Source organism: Zingiber officinale, chromosome 9B (assembly GCF_018446385.1).
Source record: "Zingiber officinale cultivar Zhangliang chromosome 9B, Zo_v1.1, whole genome shotgun sequence".
In the NCBI taxonomy this organism is placed as follows: Eukaryota; Viridiplantae; Streptophyta; class Magnoliopsida; order Zingiberales; family Zingiberaceae; genus Zingiber; species Zingiber officinale.
The window spans coordinates 92293450-92314174 of NC_056003.1; the positions used below are offsets into that span (position 1 = coordinate 92293450).

Here is a 20725-nt window from a genome sequence, read left to right on the forward strand (position 1 = left end):
GGAATTATGTGCACAATTTCATCTCACGATCATCGTACCATATTACCAAAAATCTCCTCTACACTAAGGTAAATAAATGAAACTAATATACACATATTGTTCCTTAGAGCATCATCAAATGAAATAATTATACATATATGAAAGTAAAACAAATTTAATATGAAATTATGATTTTTTTTCAAGTGCCATAAATAATAAAACTAATTTCAATCAAAAGGGCATTTGAATAGTAGAAAGTGCCAAAATAAGGAGGCATATCATGCATATATAAGTAGTATTAGCAACTCCAATGGTGCAATGGTATAATTTTAAAAAAATATATATATATATGTAACTTAAAGAGTAATTTGAGTAATGAAATATATATATATATATATATATATATATATATATATATATATATATGTCTATTTGTCTGTTAAATTAACCAATATATATATGGCTAATTCATTAATTCATTAATTGGGAAAAGTGTATATAAACAATTGATGAGTATAAGATAGGTAAACATCTAAGGAAGTACCTAGAGAGAGAGATCAAGGGGCAGCAAAGAAAAGAAAAGAGAGAATTGCAAAATGCCTCTACTTCAACATTAACAATATTAATTGATTCATGCATTATGCAGTTTGTAATTAAACACACACACATAGATGTATATCACAATGAAAGAAAGTGATTAAAATCTCATAGTTTGATCGAAGAAGGCATTTCTATGAGCAAATCGAAGAGACAGTGAGCATGCATGCACCATCCACATCAAGCAAAAGCAATGAAACCAAAAGGAAAAGAGTAAACAGGAAAAGAAGAAAAGGATCGTTAGCAATTGATTTCAACACAGCAGTTGAATCAAACCCTAATTAATTAACATGATCACGCAAAAATTAAGATATTGTACAAACCAGAAGAATTAGCAGTGTCTGTTAAATTTAAAACTAAGTAGAGAACAAATGCACCATTACGCATGCAATTGTCCACAGAAGCTAATTAACAAGCATAATTAGAAAACTGAATTGATGATTCATAATATACATAGAACTGACCTCGATGTATATCTCGATCAATAAGTAGAAGTAGTTTATTATTGACTAATCAGTTGAGGACTGAGAGAGGTAAGACCATCGTCGATGCAGAGCTTTCGCCGCAGCCACGAGCAGGCCGCGGCGGCCGCTGGCCGCGAGCGGATTGTGGTCGTCGGTCGTCTGAAAACGAAAAGAGAGAGAGAGGAGAGGAGCATACCTGAGTCGCTGGTTGTGGATCGCAGTGAACGGGAGGAGAGGGCACGAGTTTGCCAGAGTTTGCCGGAGATATTGCCGATAGAGAGAGGAAAAAGAGGATCGCGCGAAGAGGAAGGTCCGTTCGGTGCCCTAATTCTAAAGTGAATTACCGGCGGAATTAGGTTTTCGTCGGTAACTACCGACAGATCCCTAATTCCGTCGGTTAATAATTCCGTCGGTGACTACCTCCAGTTAACGGGAGCAAATTTTAACAGGTTTAAAATCTAACGGGTGGGAGAATCCAACTGACGAAAACCTACTTCCGTCAGTGTTGCCCGACGGGAACTTAATTCCGTCGGTAATGTATGACGCCCGCTAACCCATGATCTTCGCGGATTTCCGACTGAATGCAATTCTGTCGGAAATCGCCGACCAATTATTTAAATCCGTCGGTAAACACCGATGGAATACTAGGTCCGTCGGTAAGTACCGACAAAATTAGTGTTCCGTTGGCAATGACCAACATAATTGAATTCAGTCGGTATTCTCCGATGGAATAAAAATTCAGTCGACACTCCCGTCGTTAATTACAGAGATTTTTGTAGTGCATGGATCCTAAATCTAAATTATAAATCCTAAACCTAAATTCTAAAAAATAAAAAAATATGATACTCTTGACGTGAGCATCATAAGATAAGTATTATAACATTATATACCCCATGGTATAATTAAATTAGTTATCGTACAACGGATTTATAGAATTTATCAAGGGCAAAATCTTAATAAAAATAGAGAAATTATCCTCTGATATGATCACTAATTTTGACTTTTTTATTTACTCCCTTTTAATTATGTGAGATAGTCTTGGCAGCGACATATTTCACCTTTATTTTAGAAATATTACACAACATATCTCATGTCGCACACTCCGTTCACAAATAAAATTTTTTTTTCTATTTGAAATTTTGTTATACTTAATATAATAATCAAACCCCTAAATACTTAAAATAAATTTTATTAGTATAATTGAAAGTTTTAAAAAATAAAAAAAATATAAAAAAATAGAAAACATGACAGCCAGATCCTTTCCGTAATAACATAATATTATTCATTTTAGGTCTAAGCCCTCGTGCCAATAAAAATATCTTACATCCTTTTGAACCCATGATCTTTTTCAAATATTTTCAATATGAGACTTGATTGTATTCCAATAATTCTTTTCTCAAACGAAGGACCATCATTACTTTCAAAGTCTAGACCTCTCCGCGAGTATCCAATCACTGTTAACATATTCTGGGTCTATGATAAACCAAATTTTGAATGTCACGAATAAGCTTATCAAATTAACAATGTATTATATTTCACTGAACCCCTTAATTTTGTAATAACGTTGTAGTAACGAGCCCAGGATCGATCCCGAGGAACCAACGGTGATATGTAATCTAGGATTATATTTTTATTCCTATTTTTGGGGTTTTCGATATAAAAATGGAGTTGGGGGGATTTAAACTTTGAATCTAAATCTAACAAAAGTAAAGCACAGCGAATAAGAAATTAATCTAAAACAAGAGTGAAACCTAACTATGTGTCAATGAATAAATCATTACGCATTGTCACTCTACGTTGTGATAAATCCATTAACACACATCAAACTAAGATATAAAATAGCAAGACACAATTAAATCTGATCTAAAGCAAGATGTAAACCCTAGCTTAGAATTTAAACACTAAACAAGTAACCAAGCATCAACTAAAACTTAAACTAAGCTTCAACAAGGAAAGAAATGCTAACTACTTGCATAAAAATATAACAAAACATAAAAGTAATCTGTGCTAAGCTATAAAAACAATAAAAAAATGAATTAAAATGTAAACCAATCCATTCTCACAATCATCTACCAAGCTACACACTCAAGCCGTCACACAAGAGTGCCAAAGTCGAGACCACCCAACTCTGGACCTCAGTGGAGACTCTCTACAGCGTATCAGTTCCAGGATTGCTCAAAAACGCCGATGGACCACCCCCGACGAGCTAAGAACAACCCTAAACCCAAGAAAATGCCGAAAATATGGAAATCTGCCTCTGGATCTGATGGAGGGCTGTGGAACGCGGATGAACGTCGAGTGAAGCTCCGGAAGACCACCTCCGAATGTTGCTGATGGGAATCGGAGCTTGGATTTGGAGGACCACCGCCAAATCGAGCTGGAAAAGGAAGATGTCACGAGCCAAATCCCACCGGAGAGAACACTCTCCGATGGCTCCAGATGATCGGGATGTCGCTGCCGAGAAGCTCACCACCAAGATAGAAGCTCGGGAGATTGATTGGAGAAGAGAAAGAGGCCGAAATCCGGAAGAAGACGCACGCCGGGACGAAGCTGTGCTATGGAGGATCGACGAAGAAGCTGGGTACTGTAGCTTCTCATTTAAATCAGATCTGGATCTGGAATGGATGGTTGAGATGATTCCGGGCTAAATCAACGGTGAAAAGTCATCCAAAATCTGATCCGAAGGTACTGATGTTGATCTAGGGTCTGGATCTACCCTCCCTTAGGTCGGATCGATCAGATCATCACTGGATGGCCCAGATCTGCCGATCTTCAATGAACGGCCCAGATTAATCTGGCTGGATCAATGGCTGGATGAACTCAGATCTGGATCAAAACTTCTGGATCTTCATCAATGGCTCATATCTGCTCCCCATTAGGTTGGATCGACCAGATCTTCAACGGATGGTCCAGATCTCTCCTATTCTTTATGAACGGTCCATAATGCTCAATGGCTAGATCTTCTCGTTTGAACTCCGATTTGAGCCCAATTTTAGTCCAAATAGATCCAAATCCAAGATCCTTTGATGCCTATAAAATAAGAATCAAATATTAGCATCAAATAATATAAAAATAAAGTAATTTGCAATTAGATCCAAAAATACACACAATGCAAAAAATGTAATGTAACCATGATTTAAACCTATAAAATCAACATCAAACCATGCATATATGAATCAAAATAATGCAGTAAAATCATGGTTATCAGTCTCCCTGCGAGCATCCGATCACCCTGACCTGCTTCGAGCTTCCCTGTAAGCATCTGGATCTGTTCACTCTTGACCTGCTTCGAACCTCCCTACAAGCATCTAATCACCCTAACCTGCTTGGTCTCCCCGTAATTTCGTTCAAGGCCACCCTATATGACATCTGGTCTGAACCATGAATCTAATACCATTTGTTACGTTCAAAGGATATTAATTTCGACTTCATCATTTTTACTGATTAGTGTACCCATTGTATTTGCTTCTTCTGACAATTGGTCAAGTAATAAAATATTATATTTTATTGTACATCATTATGTATTTGATTAGTCTTTATGATAGCTATTCTTAATTCTCTCATATCTTAAACTGAAATTTATTTTTTATTTTTCTGATCCAAATATGGAAATATTTCAATTTCTAAGTTTTAAGAAATTTGGATTACGAGGCCCATCAAGATTTAATCTGAGTTCCAAAGACAATTTCAAGAATGATTGGATGCTCGCGGGAAAACTTGAAGCAGGTCAGTGTGATCGGATACTTGTGGGTAAGGCCTGGAGCGGGACAGGGTGATCAAATATTTATGGGGAGGCCTAGAGCAGTTTAGGGTGACCGGATGCTCACGGAGAGACCCAAAGCAGGTTAAGAGTGACCGAATCCAGATGCTTGCAGGGAGACCCGGAGTAGGTTAGGACGACCACATGTTCGCGGGGAGATCTAAAACAGGTAAGGAATGAATGAATGCTCACAAGGAGTCCTAGACAATGAAAGTAACGATGATCCTTCGTTTGAAGGGAGGATTGTTGACATTCAATTAAAGTCCCACATTGGAAAGATTTGGAAAAAGATTATGGGTTTAAAGGATGTATGATATTTTCATTAGTATGAATCATTTTGAAGAGAACCCAATAGTAAAGACATGAAAGCTTATATCTAAAGTAAACAATATTATGTAATTATAGAGATATACATATATCTTTTGGTATAGTGTAACATTCTTTATATATTAATAACAAATATATCAAGGTGCGTTGGTTTGCACATTTCTAAAAAACGTGTATTTTCTAGAAAATAACTTTACATTATCTATTTTTCAAAAAATACTATCTATTTTTTTAAGAAAACAAATATAAAAAAAATCAAATACTATTTTTCAAAAATATGAAAAAATAGATATAAAAAATATAAATCAAATACTATTTTTCAAAAATACACATTTTTCTAAAAATAAAAATAAAAAACCCCTAAACCAAATGCACCATATATTTTAACTATATAAGTTATATATACTTTAACACTTTCCTTTTTTAATAAAAACTGAGGTTTGGTTTTAAGTTTTCCCGACTCCGTCGCTTTCCGCCCCGCCCTTCTACCGTCGCTCACCGCCCCTTGTCGCCGCCGCTCGTCGCCGCACCTCGCCCAGGTAAGATCTCGAAACTCCCTCTCTTTCTTGACGGTGTCGGAACGGCGTCTCGGTTCTGATTCCGTGCCGGAACGGAAAAAATCGCCGGTATCGAGCGGCACGGATCGGCACTGAAAACCCTCCACAATGTTTAATCAGTTTGAGGATCATGTTAATGGAATTGTCTTGCCAACGGAGTGATCATCCTCAGGTAGAGGAAGAAGATTCACTCGGGGCATGCCGATTGTCGTCAGTGATTGTTTTGATGTCATGTTCTTTCAGATTCTTAATGTACTTCTTTTTTGATCTACATGTGTTGTCTAATTTCTCTCGCACGCCCTTATATTGGTCTAAGTCAGCATATTCATATTTGTAAATGCTCTATTGATAAATGGTCACAATACTTTGCAAATATTATATTTTGTTTTCTCATTAGTATGCTAATTTACTGAGCATTTGTAGGTTGATTTAAGTCAATGACAATGGGTTGGTGTAGAAATTGCGAGGAATGCCCCATCTATAGGGATCCTGACTACAGATATGTGTGAGTTGTTCTGTATTATGGATATGTGCAAGTTTTATTTGTTTGTTTATGTTGGCACTTTTTGAATAGGATATGAAGGATAACCTCTTCTTATTATATTTCATTAAATTCCTTTTTATGCTGTTCCAGGTGCTGTACCTTATGTGGAAGGATTCTTGATCAAAAGATTTACTACAGCCGTCTCACTTTTGCAAAGGATAGCAGTGGCCAGGTTTGTCATGTGTTGGCCCATGGAACTTTTAAGTAACCTGAATTTATTTTCCCCTAAACTGATTTTTTTATTTAGTTCTTTTCTTTCTTTTCCTAGAATCGTCGAGAGACTGGTAATATCATAAAGATCTTGAAATATGAATTCTCTGCATCATATTTAAGAACTCTAAAGAAAGGTAAATCCACATTAGCAAATTTTTTTTTAAACTTTTTCTATTCTAGGATATGTAATTTGGTCGTTAATTTAAATTTGGTTGTTGTATTTGTGATGGAATTCCATGTTTATGCTTCTGTATTTTGCAACTTCAATGTTAATCAGATAGTAAATATTTCTGCATTAATTTTTAAGTCACATCCTATTGTAAGCTTTTTAATTTTAATTATCACTTGGCCCTATGCAAGTTGATTGATTTAGGACTTATCTGTTTATGTTTTGTTTTTTATTGTATGTTATGTTTTTTAATTGTTTATTATTATTATTATTATTATTATTAATTGGATTCAGATTAGCAGGTCCAACCAATTAAACCTAGATTTAGAGCCCACAGTTCCTGTTTAAACAGTGTTAAACCCGTATATTTTTGACTGATTTAACTAGAAAAATTATGACCCAAGGGTAATGTTTCAACCCCTCCTCTAGGTTCTAAAAGACTAACTTCTGGTGTGTTGTTAGAGCATAGATTTAGCTACTCATTTGATTGTTTATTGTTTATGATATTTCATTTAAAATATACAAGTAGGTCAACGCTTCCATTTGAATTACTAGTTACTTGTTGTAGAGGAACATTGATGATCAAATTTATGCCAAGTAAACCTTTTCAAAATCAATGGGGGAATAGAAAAATTTTGTATATAACACAAATATTGTAGCTAAATTAGCCGATTCTTGATTGAAAGACCGCCAAGATCCTCTACATACAAGTATTACATATTTTTGTTCTTAATTTGTTATTTTGTTTAATGCAATTAAGACAAATTTCTTATGAGTCAAGTTTCAAGTTATGTTCCTGTCACTTTTATTCTAACTTTTCTTGCCATATATTTTTAGAAATTCATATTTGACTTTTAGTTTATTTGATTTTTAGTTTTGTGTTAATGTTATTTTTTTTTTCTTTTTTTGATTTTGCCCTTATTTGTTCAGGAAGAGATGCGATTACCTATATTGTAAATGCCATGCACATTAATGGAGACACTATAATCGACAATGCTCATGCTTTCTATGAGGTACTTGCGCAGCTTGATTGCAATACATGGAAAGCAATTTTGTCTCACATTCCCATTTTTGAAGATGGTTCTTGATGAAAAATTCACCAAGGGGCGCAAGATATCTCATGTTGCAGCAGCTTGTCTCTATCTTTCTTGCAGGTGAGAAATGTATGCTAATGTATGGTTATGATTAAGTCATGCCAGCACTATTGTGACATCAATGATTTTTTTTCAACTATTTGTATGCACTCTTTTATCATGAAGGTCATCGCCCCTTTTCCCCCACTACCAACCTCGGATAAAACAATATCCAAATCATTCAAAGTAAACATGTCAATAAATTATTAATGGATTTGCTTATGCTAGCATTCAGACGACCAACATATAGTAATTGCTCATTCAAAAAACCATTATACACAACACTATTAATTCTAAAATTTGTTTGTAGACTGCTATCGAATAATTAATAATGGTATATACTATTTGTATGTTTTTTAAGCTTTTAGAAGTGGTTTAACCATAGTGGACAAGAATTTTGTTACATGAGATATTAATGCATGTGTCTAATTTGAACCTGCCTATTTTGACCAGTAGTGGCTTAGCTTGCTTACTAGTCAAGCCCATTCCTTTGCTCTGTTGTTAACCCTGATCAATATACTAAATCTGAAAATTTTGTATGGAGTTCTTTCAGAATATCAATGTTGGAGTAGGGGAGGGGTAGATGAAGCGTTATTGTATGAATATTAGAACATTTCATGACTTTCCATGTCCTGATATACCTGCAATTAAAAAATCTAGTTTGTTTCTTTAATTATCTATGTTATAAACTTCAAGTCCTCTATTTACATATTTTTTCATTCGGTATCAATCTAGTTAGTGTTCATAATTGGTAGTTATTTGTAAATCTTCTTGAGAATTGCTAATGTTCTTATGGGTTATATGATTGCTTTTCTATATATTACTCCGTGCACTTTGATAAACTTAACAAAACGATCCGTTTTTTTTTAATATATTTCTCTATCTATAGATGATAGCATATAATTTGTTAGATTATTCTACTTTATCACTTAAAAATTGACTAAATTGTAGGTGATTAGCAATAGTTGTCAACTTTGGTGCATATAACAATGTTGTATTCAAATGTTGTAACTCAGTTTAGAATTTCGTTCCTTCTTTTTCCAGACAATTGAAACTGAGCTATCTTCTCTTTGATTTCTCTGAAGACTTGCAGATAAATATGTATGTACATCTTGCTCCTTTTCACCTCTTCATGCTTTTTGAACTATGAAATTCTTTGGGGTTTTTCCCTTAGCACAACTACCGTTAGGCAAGCAAGATAAAATGCTCTCTATATTTTGTTTCAGATATGTACTTGGAGCTATGTTTTTTCAACTTTGTAAAACTTTGAAACTCTTGGAGCACCCAATTGTCCAGAAAATAGTAGATCCAAGTCTTTTTATCCATCGATTCACAAAGCGTAAGGGAACTTTGTTTTCTATTATATATTTAAAAATTCTTCTTTTTGAGTGACACGATTCCTTGCGCTGTAGAGAATGGTAAGGTTTGGTTTTCATTATTTATTTAGTGTCTTAAGACTCCTATGACTGCATGAATTGTAATTTGGTTTATTTTGAATTTACTCTTTTGGTTTTTAGTGATTAAGCTTATATTTTAGTTTATGCAATTCTAGTCTTTCATTGGAGTTTGATTTATTAGTGAGTATAACTATAATTCTCTTTTATTTGGCAATTGTTCATATTTTCTTTGAATCGGGATATTACTATTTGTTGTTACAATAGAAACTTCTCTTCCCTTCCATTTTTATTGTAAATTTAGTAGAAAATAGCACCTTTGTTCAACACGTTAGCTCATTGTCTGCAGCAAACTATTTTCATTTTGATGGCAAACATATTCAAGGCATAGATATATTTACATTTCGATTGCTGGAAATATGTATTTTGTAACAAGTATTATAGTAAAGAGGGCCTTATTTGTTTTATTTTCTATTTACCCTATTTATTCATCAAGGTAACTTAGTTATGAGATTAAATTAAACTAGAGTGAATTTATTGCGTAAAACTTGTGAAATTTAGGACTTTTAGGCAAAAACAATGATACAGTTTCTGAAATGGCTCTTCGTTTGGTTGCAATGATTGGGAGAAATTGGATTCAGGTATTCGTCTTTATTGGCTTAGTCCTTTTCAATTTGTAAATTCAATTGCTTATGCATTAGTAAATTTGTTTCTTGTGCTTTTAATTATTTTAGACAGTGAGGAAACCTAACGGATTTTGCGGTGCAGCATTATACATATCTGTACATTCTCATGGACTTAATTACTCCAAATCAGATATTGTAAGTAAAAAACTTTCTAGCTAACTTTCACTCTAAATGTGCACAATATGGTTGGAGATGCATAATAAATTTATGAGATACCAAATTTCTTCATACCTTGCAAATCCATATATATGATATGTCCACAAGATCCCCTTTTTGTTTCAAGTCGAACCTAAAAGCTTGGGACTCAATTAGTCCCAATCAAATATCGTAAGGGATACATTTATGATAATTTACACCACAAAATGTGTAAATGCTAACAATAATCATTGTGAAGTTGTTGGGGCAATATAGCAAATTTATAAGACAAATTTAACCAATAGTTTTTTTTTTTCATTCATGGCATGCTACATTCTTTGAGCAATTGAAAATATTATCAAGTAAAGCTTAATTTAATTTATTTTATCTTATATCTTTTAATTTTTTTAGCTTTTCCTTTGTCCCTGCAATAGCTTGATCTTATTGTTTAGCAGACAAATGTTAATAGTTTTTGTTCAAGACTAAATATTTAACAAATTTACGAAATTGATGTGAAACTTTAGCAATTATATATACCTATATGGTGTTGAAGAAATTATTCTTTGTTGTGTTACATACCCCTGCCTGCGTTTATGCAATTTGAGAGTAAAACCTAAAACTTAAATTTTAAATTTATTTAATTATTTTCACACAACATGGTTGTTCAACTAATTGTTGCAAGTTCTTTTTTTTTGTTGTGTTTACTTAGGTTTCTGCTGTACGCATTTGTGAAGCAACTTTGAATAGATGGCTAATAGAGTTTGAAAATACAGGGATTTGTCGCTTAATTGTAAGTTTTCATATACTTGAACAAATGTTAAGTGATGTTGATATAGCATTCCATGAAATATTTTATGGTGGTTACTTTACTTTTAAATTTAATAAAAAAATAACCTATATATCTAGTTTTTTGATTTGTATAGTCATTTGTTTTGTGAAATTTCATTTCGAATTGGGGTTTTTATTCCCAGCTGAAACAAGAAAATTTTATGCCATAGATATAGTGTCGGAGGCATTAACGCGTAGGAAGAGAAGAGGAAGAGGGAATGTGATCGCCTTCTTGTTGAAGCCTCACTCGATAGTGTATGATCATGCCAACACTTACATGATCCTCCTAATGTCACAGAAGTTAAAACATGAAGAAGTTTAGTATAAGTTAGAACATGTTTATGACCTTGCAATTTGCTATGATTGAAATGCCGTTTCGTGCCGCTCAGATGGTTTTTTCCGTTCCGTTGGGGAAGTGAAACCGGCACCATACGCACGGCTATTTCGAGCATGCGTTGCGACAACAGGGCGTCCCGAACGTGTTGCTGGACGCTTCCCGTGCTTCCGGAAGTGTTCGGTGACGCCTCCGACACCTCCAAAGGCGTCATCAGACGCTTGAAGCATCGCGGGTGTTGGAGGCGTCGTCGGACGCTTCCGGTGCCGCCGAAGGAGTTGCCGGACGCGTCTGGTGCCGCCGGAGGAGTCACGGGCGACCCTCGCGTCCAGGCATGTGTCGCGGGCGTGCGTCACAAGCGTGCGAGGTGTATTTTGCAAAATTTAATTTAAATAATTCAAACAATTCTCACTTGAGTGTGATATTTTGAAAATGCTTTTATAAACTCTAATTAAATTATCTCAATAAAATATAAAAATATATTTAAAATTTTTTAAAAATTAATAAATTTTATTAAATGATATTCTAAATTGTTTTTATTGTTTTAAATTTTAGTTAAAAATTCTAAAATTTTTTATTAAAATTCTAAGAAATTAAATTTATATTATGATATTTTTTATTTTTTTATATATTTTTACTGTTTTAATATTTAATTGATATTTTAATATTTTTTTATTATTTTAAATATATATTATTTAAATTAATAATTAATTAAATGAATAAATAGTAAATTTATATAATTATTATATATAAAATAACATCTTTGTATTAATTTATATAATTATGGTTATTTAATAGAGGTTACCTAAGCAAAATGTTAAAAGAACTAATGATTAGAAAGGTAACATATTATGATGTATTAATTTTTTTTATAGAAAATTATATTTAATTATTTTTTCTAACAATATTAAACTGTTTAATAATCGAGAACTTATATAAAATCAATATAGAACTTATTTTTAAATTATGTACAATAAATATATTTAATGTAATAATTACTATATATAAATAAACAAATACTGAAACTGTATCGGTATGACACGATACAATACCGAAACCTTATCGTTCCAGTCTGAGACCAAAATCTCAGCACAGGTCAAAATTTTAAACCTTGCTCCGCAAAATGCTTGTGCAACCCTTGATGCATCGTAGGACGCATTGCAAGACGCCTGAGATCTCTCTGACACTGTGGAAACTCATGCACGATGTTTGTTTATTATGTTGTAGCATTTGCTTGTTGCCAGTGCAACATCTGGTGTAATGGTAACAGTCACGCGTGGTGATCGGGCTGGCTTAGCATTTAAAATATGGTGTGAATATGCCATGTTGTTTGTTTGCTATCCTATATAGACAATTTATTGAAATATATGCGACATACAAACTAGTTACTTGTGAAATACTGCCACATTGGAATAGTATACTAGCGCAAGAGTAGAGTGATATTGTATGGAGATTCAATTCTTTCAAGGCTTGAAGAGAGGAGACTAACATATTTTCTATATCTCTATGTTGGATAGTAAGGAGGCTTGATACTTGTCACTAATCATAGTAAAAATTCTGATTTTATGAACTCATTTTCAGATTTATATGTGTGGATTATGGGTATCTAGTGGAGTAATACATCTCATGGTGGTTTGTTAGACAATTGCTTTAGTGCCACGTCAATAACATTCATAAGATACTTTTAAATATTTAGGTAATCATCGTATGATTTTCAGGTCGCAATTATAAGCATCACTGGACATACTTACAAATTATCTTGGATGTGGGATTACATGAAAGAGACAACTTTTCAAGTATCTTATTTAATTGCTAGTTAGTTGAATCTTGTAACAAACCTTGAATCTAACTCAATGTTTGCATGATTTTTTTTCATCAATAGCCAGCATAGCTAAATAGTAAGACATTTTTATTTAATGAGGGCATTTTGAAAATTAAAATTCCCTTGTTTTCTGTAAAGATCTTGTAGCTAGTACTAACTGAAGTTTGAGTGGCACTGTTATCCAACCAACTATGATCTAATCCAAATATCCTAGAAAGTCTCTTATGAGTCAATTTGATGTTAATCATGAAAGCAAGATAGTCAACAATTTTGTATGTATGCTGCCAATGAGTTTGTATTCATGCTAATTTATTAGCTCAATTTTGGATTATGTAATTGGAAATTTGAATAGATAGTTCATGGAGCTATAATTTGTATGAATCGTTAGAAAACTAAGAAACCATCCCACCAACTATGCGTTAACTAAAATATGCTGGACATTGTGTCTAAAAAAAGTTTTTATTTAGTATAATTGAAGAGGAGCCTTGGCGCAATGGTAAAGTTGTTGCTTGGTAACCTAAAGGTCACGGGTTCGAATTTAGGAAACAACTTCTTGCAAACAATAGGGTAAGGTTGCGTATAATGGATCCTTCATTGGGACCCCGCATGACGGGAGTTTCGTGCACCAAGCTATTTTTTTTTTATAATTGTTTATGAAAGTCATATTCTTAAGACTTCTATATATATGTCATTTAATGAGTTTTTATTGGTACAAGTTTGTTAGCTCAAGTTTAGGTTAATTCAAAACTTGAGGGCATAGTTCATGCAACTATAATTAGTATCAATTGTTAGGAAACTATGAAACCATCCCATGGTTGATATGAGTATCTAGAATTATAACCAGTGTTTTAAATGGACGCCTCTAGGCGGTTGAATTTTTTTACTATTTTTTATATATATTATTATAAATAGTTATTATTCTTATTTTTACTTTTAATAAAACATATTAATTAAAAATAAAAAAATTTAATCTAAATATTTAAAAATAAAAAATTATATATATATATATATATAATTAATTTTTATTAGATTTTAATTAAGTCTATTTAAATTATCCCAATCATAGTTAGGAGTTGATTAAAATAATTAACCTAAAGTTTAATTATATTGCGTGCCCTGTTTTGATCGAGTGACTAGTCCGATGCGTCGCCAGGACCTGACGATGTGTCAGGATGCATTGTTGGGCCCGGAGGCGTTGCTGGGCTTGTCGTCGGGCTCGGACGACACATTTGGGCTTGCACGATGCATCCAGACTCATCGTTGGGCTAAGGCGACGTGCTCGAATGCTTCACGGTGGTGAAACAAAGGCGGGCGATGGCCGAAGGTGAGTTACCACCTTTGTTGAGGCGGTGTGGTTGATGCCCTTCTCCCGCCTAAGTGGCCGGCTCGACCGCCATTTAGAACACTGATTATAACACTAGTTTCATACTATTAGTAAATACATTGGTAGGAATACGAAGGCAATGTCTTTTAAGTTTTGTTGCTTCGGATTACTGCTATGATAATCTAGTCATTATTAGCGAACAAAATTAACCACGCTAAGAGTGTCATACATGGTGCCGAAGCATGAAATGAAATAAAACTTGATTCAATTAGCCTTGATGGCTACTTATTATATCAAAAACATAAAATGGGTTGTCCCCCGGGGCACGGTACAGTGGTAAGAGGACTTTGAACCATTGTTGGGCATTTCCAAATGCTCGCGGAGTTTGAACCACGGGTGATGCCGGGTGACATGTGAGGCCTCACTGCACTTTTTGGATTTACATGAAGGCATGTCTGTGGAGTTGGGCCGCCCACCTTTAGGACTAGTTGGATCCTAGGCCTAAATACCTGGATTAACAAAAAAAAAGAACATAAAATGGGTTCATAGTAAATTGGAGGAGCAATCCACTATTTATAGCTTTATAGATATTTTGATCAAGGTGTGTTTCATAGGAATTCCCTTAATATAACTAAACAAAGTAATTATCAATGTAGGGAACATTAGTTTGAGACTTAGGGGTATAGGTAAACATAAAGAAAGTATAAAAGTATAGTAGTTTGATTAACTCCAGCAGTAATTGCACAATAATTTTTTTTGGAATCCTTAAAGAATCCCATTGGGCCCACATACATTTATGTAAAATGTTTTGGCCAGCAAATATTTCTAGACGGAAGGTGATTACATCCTTACTAACTTTTTGTTTTGTGTAGATAGAGTTTCTTTCAAGGGATGAAGATCTAGATGTAGAATCTCCATCCAACCATTTACCTAAGCCTGATAAAGTTCTATGTAAACACAAAGAAATTGTTGCCAAGACAAGTTTTATGGTGATTGAAAATCAATGTAGATTTATACATTAAAGGTTAATAATAGAAGCTATACATCTTCTCAAGCAACTAATTTAAAAGTATTGGGAACATAAACAAAATTACACATGGTATTTGTTGATCTAGAAAAAGCTTATGATAGAGTCTCAAGAAAAATTATATAGAGAATTCTAAAAAAGAGAGGTATTAGCATAACATATATTGAACTAATTAAGGATATATATATGAGGATTTAATGATAATAGTGAAGATCTCAGGTGGATTAATCGAAATATTTCCCATAAAGATAGGGTTACATCAAGGTTCAATTCTTAAGTTCCTATTTTTTTATGGTAATCATGGATAAATTTACTGGACACAGTTAAGATATGGTACCGTGGTGCATGTTTGTAGATAATATTGTTTTGATATTTGACTCTTGCTGCCAACAATATCTCATTTGAATCATTAGATTTTCAAAATAGATGTAAAACAACCAAAACATATTAACTCAACCTAGCTCACCAACCCTAACAACTCCAATAAGTTTTTTCCACCTGCCACAATTGTGTTTGCAGCCAAACAACAAACACACATCAGCACCAGAAGGAATTCATTACATTTGATAAAAATACATGAATTCTTCCACCAAATCAACCCAAGTTTTTAAATTGGAGTTGTAAAATAGCTTGGTCATCATGGGTCTATTGACTATGCTATTCCTAGTATCAACACATGAATCTAGCCCTCACTGTCTTCCCCTCAACAACACCATTGCTATTTAATCAACTATTCCAAGCACTAGATAGGGAAATGCTTGGGCTTATTATATATACAAGACACTAATCCATGGGAGACACACAACAAAACATAGAACAAAGCAGAGGGGCATCCTTGCTAATCATATTTGACTTCTTCAAGCACTAATCACTGGAATCTCTTTTGACAAAGTCCACCAAACTCAACATTCTAGAGAGCTCGGCGATGACCCTCATTGCACGCTGAGCCTCTTGGATGTGCAATGAGGATGAGTAATGGCCACAATGTGGCAAGTGTCGAGTTGAGACTGCTCTATAGCGTGGGTAATATGAGTCACATCACAAGGATCAACATACATGCCCTATAATTTATGTATGAAGCAAGCAATTTACATAGATTTTATAAGCCTTCCATCTAATTGATGAAGATTTATACCTTTTTAATATGACCTTATATTTACAATATTGAGCCTTGAACCAATTGTTAGAAATAACAATTAAATTTTGGGGAAAAGGCTATCTTTGTTTGCTTTGCTGGTTTTAAATGGGTAAGTGCAGTGATGTTTTCAGTTTCTTACACTATATAGTTGGACTTCATATGTATGCCCCTACTTTGGCCTTTTGCAGCTTGGATATATGGTATTGCATGTTAGGGCACGCCAGCTAATATTAGCATCAATTATAGAGACCTATGATTAACACATTACTTTTCCTGAAAGCTTGATAGTTTAAGGAGCTCCTGGTATATTCTACTTCTTAGAGTTATGGGGATATCCACCTTATTCTATTATTTTTCATCTATCTTTTTTATCCTTCTTTTTGTTTCAAAATTTGGTAAATGATAATAGAGCCTAGAATCACCACTGAATCTACAGAATCTTAGCTCCTACATTGACATTGGAAGAATTTCCAAGTTTCCATGCATGAAAAAATGTAGCTTTCCTTAGCTTTTCTTGCATTTTTTTAATAAGAACCTTAGATGGGTACTTAAATGTGTGTGCAATGGGCTGTTACAGAATAAGGGAAGCTGTGATGTTAATATGACCCCATATGTTGGCTATGTTGAAGGAAAAGTATCAAAGGAACCTGGAAGTACTGGTATGACTGAAAATCCATCTACCTTTTTATTTTGAAAGTTTATGAAGTTAGTAGTTTATCTTGGTTATTTTTCTATTCTTTTTGAAAGATTTTGCAGGGCATGAGTCGATTGACCCATTAACTTTTAGTGAACAACATGGTTTTGCAGACTCAGAAGATGATGAGAGTTATCAATTTTCTTTTTCTGACATTGATGATGATGAGGTATGCCATCCATGTTAGCAATTTTGGGTGTGACTTGCTTAAACTTCAAACGTATAACATCTCTATGTTGTGTTCATTCATATCACCTATGGGAAAAATAATTTTGTCAGCATGCCAAGAGCTTTGTTCCTTCTCAAGGAAAACATTAGGAAATGCTAAAAAAGATTACTGTCCTGATTTGCTTTTCTTGAAGGAAGCACGAAGGGGGATCAATTTCTTCGTCCTCTCCCTACAAACTTCTTTCTCTATCCTCATCTTTCTACTATGAACTTTCCAATCTACCTATTCTCTATGTCTTGTTTGATTCAAACCATATTTTGTATGTACATGCATTGGTGTTTGGTGTGTATTCCCCAAATTTATCCGCTATTAGTTGCTTCTTGCACAATAAAAATCTTGAAAATATTTTACCAAATTTACATTCAAAATATATTTTATATTTGATTGTTTATTTTTCCATTTTTTGGACAATTTATTTTTGTTTTGCTATCATGCTATCTTGATTGTAGGAAAGGAAACAAAGACTTGTTGATGAAGCTAAAGATATGACTCATGCACAGATTCCTCTTGATGCAACATGTCAGATACTTAAGAGAAAGGTATGGATGATTTTGTTAATGCATGCACTTACGATATTAAGCGTCTATCAAGAGACAAATTAACCATGAATGTTAATAATTCTCCTATTTTGATAATCAGTGTAATGTTTTGTTTCAGACTTTCAGCCCAAAAATCAATTACGAAGCATTGGAAACTCTGTTCGCTGTATTTTCTACTTCCTTTTCCTTTATATTTAATGCGAGTCATACTTTCATCTATGCTACAGTTATTTAAAGTGATTGAAGTAATGAAAATTTTCAATTTGCTTGTGATATGTTTCTTATTCAAATCTAGGATTGCACTAGTAATCTTATGCTGCTTATGTTATGAAAACTTTGATGGCCCTAAATTGAAAATATTGCCAAGCTTTTCACTTATGTGCTTCTAGCTTTTGTTGAATCATAGTAATTTTCCACATGGCGAATCCGTAAACTTTATGCGAGTGCTCTAAAAAAATTCAAGAGCATATGATGATTCTGGTCAACAATCAGACTTCATATTTTTGGCAAAATTAAGCAGTTCTGTATGCAAGTTAGTTGCCACTTTATCTACTGCTTGGCAACTTGAGCTTTTTGGAATTCTCATGACTACTTTAGGACTTCTATATATGGTTCCATATTGACAATATCATATAAAAGTCTCTTTTGAACATCATATTGAAATAAACTCTAATCTGCTTTCATTCTCTTTTAGACTGCATTTAATTATATTGATCATGTCTTATAACAGTATGAACAAGACACTGCAAAGAAGCAAAAAGTTGAATCAGACGTTGGTGATCCTCATGAAACTCTCGACAAGGATGATCATGTAGATGATCTAGATAACAAGGATGGTGATGGGCCACGTGCATTTGAGAATGATAATTATGATGGTTGTTATGCTGATTACAAGGGAGATAGAGATAGAGATGAAGACTTCGACTGTGAAGATGAAGATGAAGACGAAGACTATGACTATGGAGATGAAGACTATGACTATGGTTATGAGGATGATTTTTGATTTTGTATGATAGGGGCAACAACAACATTGCTAAGTCTTCTTGCGGGATGACGAGTTTGATAAAAAATATCTGGTTATTTATTTAAGATACTGGAATTTTAACTCATTAATAACTAAAATAAGGTTCTTTGTAGTGAATTAACCTTCTAGGTTTCTTAAGTCTGCTGCATGACTAGTAAACTTTTGCCATCGTGATCATATGCCCTTTTTTTTCCTATTTGTTTGAGTAATACATTTATTAATATTGTATGATAAACTGCATCATTTAGATCTCTAGTTGTTGTAAATTAATGCTTTCGTTAAAATAGTACGACAAACTGAGTTGTCTTGTTGCTAACTTAGTTGTAGGTTGTTGCTTTTAAACAAGAATATAAATGTTATTTTGTAATCTTTTCAAGTTTTCTCAATCTTGTTCTGAGCCTGTCATTTATTTGCCTCTTTAACAAGTTAAATATCACACTTTATTTTATAGACCAATCTGAACAGAAATAAGAACTTTAAATTGGTAAAGAAATAACATGTTTGGATTGATTTAATCTTAATTTATTTTGAACAGAATCACCTATTGATTATATTGTTGAACCAAAAAAATGAGACTCTTGTTAAACAAAAAAGACATTTAAATTTCTTAGATTTCAGACATTTAGATGCGGTGCACAATTCTACAGTTATAAATAGTTCATACTTCATAGAATTGTTTCGGAAATAAATAAATAAATAAATAAGTAAAATGGGAAAGAAAAAGTGTGTAATTATTTGCTTTCCCTCTATCAACAAAGTAGAATATCATACTCAAATATAATTAATAAAACTCGAACAAAATTAAAATAAACAAAATTTCCACAAGAATACAAAACTATAACAGCATAGTTCAATAGTCTGTCCAAGATTCGTGTGATCCAATAGATGACTTGAGACTGAAATTTCATGCTTCTGCTTACTAGGAGACAGACGGGTAAAAACATTTGACATGTTCAATTCATGCGAGCGTTACTCTGGTAAAAACTCTTGATCCACATCTCCGAGTAAACCGAGCCTAAAATTTCATGTTGAAATTCCATCCATCCAGAGGAAACACATTGGGCAGGACAATTGGCAGTTTGGCACCTTAGATTTTTCACTTTGATGATCAAACAGGCTTTGCTCCTTTCTGTTGTGCATCTGGAGGGTTCAAAATGTGAAGGGGCTTTGGAATGATTCTAGCAAGTTGAAACACAATAGAATTGATATGCTTTCTCACAACCATGTCATGCCGCTCAATCGGGGAAGACATGACATAACCGGTCAATATTGATTGAATCTTGTATGAGTTGCTGGATCTGCATACCATAACAATAGCCAAATAGAATAACATATCTAGGGTTGCTTTATTACTCTTTCTAATAGCACGCGCTTCTTTTATAGTTCTCTTAAACACTGCACGGCCATATGAAAAAAAATTATCAAGATAAATTTTGGACCATCGAACTGTTGTAAAAATATGAATAGAAAAGAGGTGAAAATGAAAGAGACTATACTGTATATAGGTCTTAATTTTACATTGGGAGTCTTGTGACTATGAGGTTGGTTTATAATGTGTCATAATCATTAGAGTTGTGAATATGTATAAGAAGAGACTCTTTCTTATGGCAAAAGGTGATTTGCTCATCCTCGTCAACCCGTCTTTGACTAACACGGAGGCGGTAAATCATGAGTGACTACTAGCCATTAGTCCAGGTGGCCAAGGCATGAGAGAAGGTATACTCGAACGTGTCAAGTTTCGACCCCAAGATCTCATGTGACAACACCTCATGCCTCAACTACCGAACCCCTCAAGGGGACAGGAAGAG

At 33.7% G+C, this 20725-nt stretch overlaps 1 protein-coding gene across 9 annotated transcripts; it reads left to right on the forward strand.

The window, feature by feature from the left end:
* The first annotated feature begins 5536 nt into the window (after positions 1–5536).
* On the forward strand, positions 5537–19038 carry LOC122023967 (transcription factor IIIB 90 kDa subunit-like). 9 transcript variants are annotated; one of them, XM_042582422.1, is made up of 16 exons: positions 5537–5666; positions 6108–6189; positions 6319–6400; positions 6497–6575; positions 7541–7623; positions 7688–7764; positions 8788–8844; positions 8970–9082; positions 9699–9778; positions 9872–9958; positions 10668–10748; positions 17009–17090; positions 17179–17294; positions 17804–17893; positions 18012–18059; positions 18624–19038. In XM_042582422.1, the coding sequence occupies exons 2-16, from the start codon at positions 6122–6124 to the stop codon at positions 18894–18896; spliced, it is 1416 nt and encodes a 471-aa protein (XP_042438356.1). In that variant the 5' UTR covers positions 5537–5666; positions 6108–6121; the 3' UTR covers positions 18897–19038. The 9 variants fall into 9 exon arrangements, with proteins under 9 accessions (XP_042438356.1, XP_042438357.1, XP_042438359.1 ...); XM_042582423.1 differs by having other exon boundaries at positions 5583–5666; positions 17188–17294; XM_042582426.1 differs by having other exon boundaries at positions 5584–5666; positions 17239–17294.
* Positions 19039–20725: the final 1687 nt, after the last annotated feature.

Excerpts from the sequence above, each read along its gene's own strand:
- LOC122023967 (XM_042582422.1), top strand. The coding sequence starts at position 6,122 with ATGACAATGGGTTGGTGTAGAAATTGCGAGGAATGCCCCATCTATAGG. Across the intron at positions 8,845-8,969 it reads GAAGACTTGCAGATAAATAT|ATATGTACTTGGAGCTATGT; the intron begins GTATGTACATCT and ends ATTTTGTTTCAG. Across the intron at positions 18,060-18,623 it reads CATTGGAAACTCTGTTCGCT|TATGAACAAGACACTGCAAA; the intron begins GTATTTTCTACT and ends GTCTTATAACAG.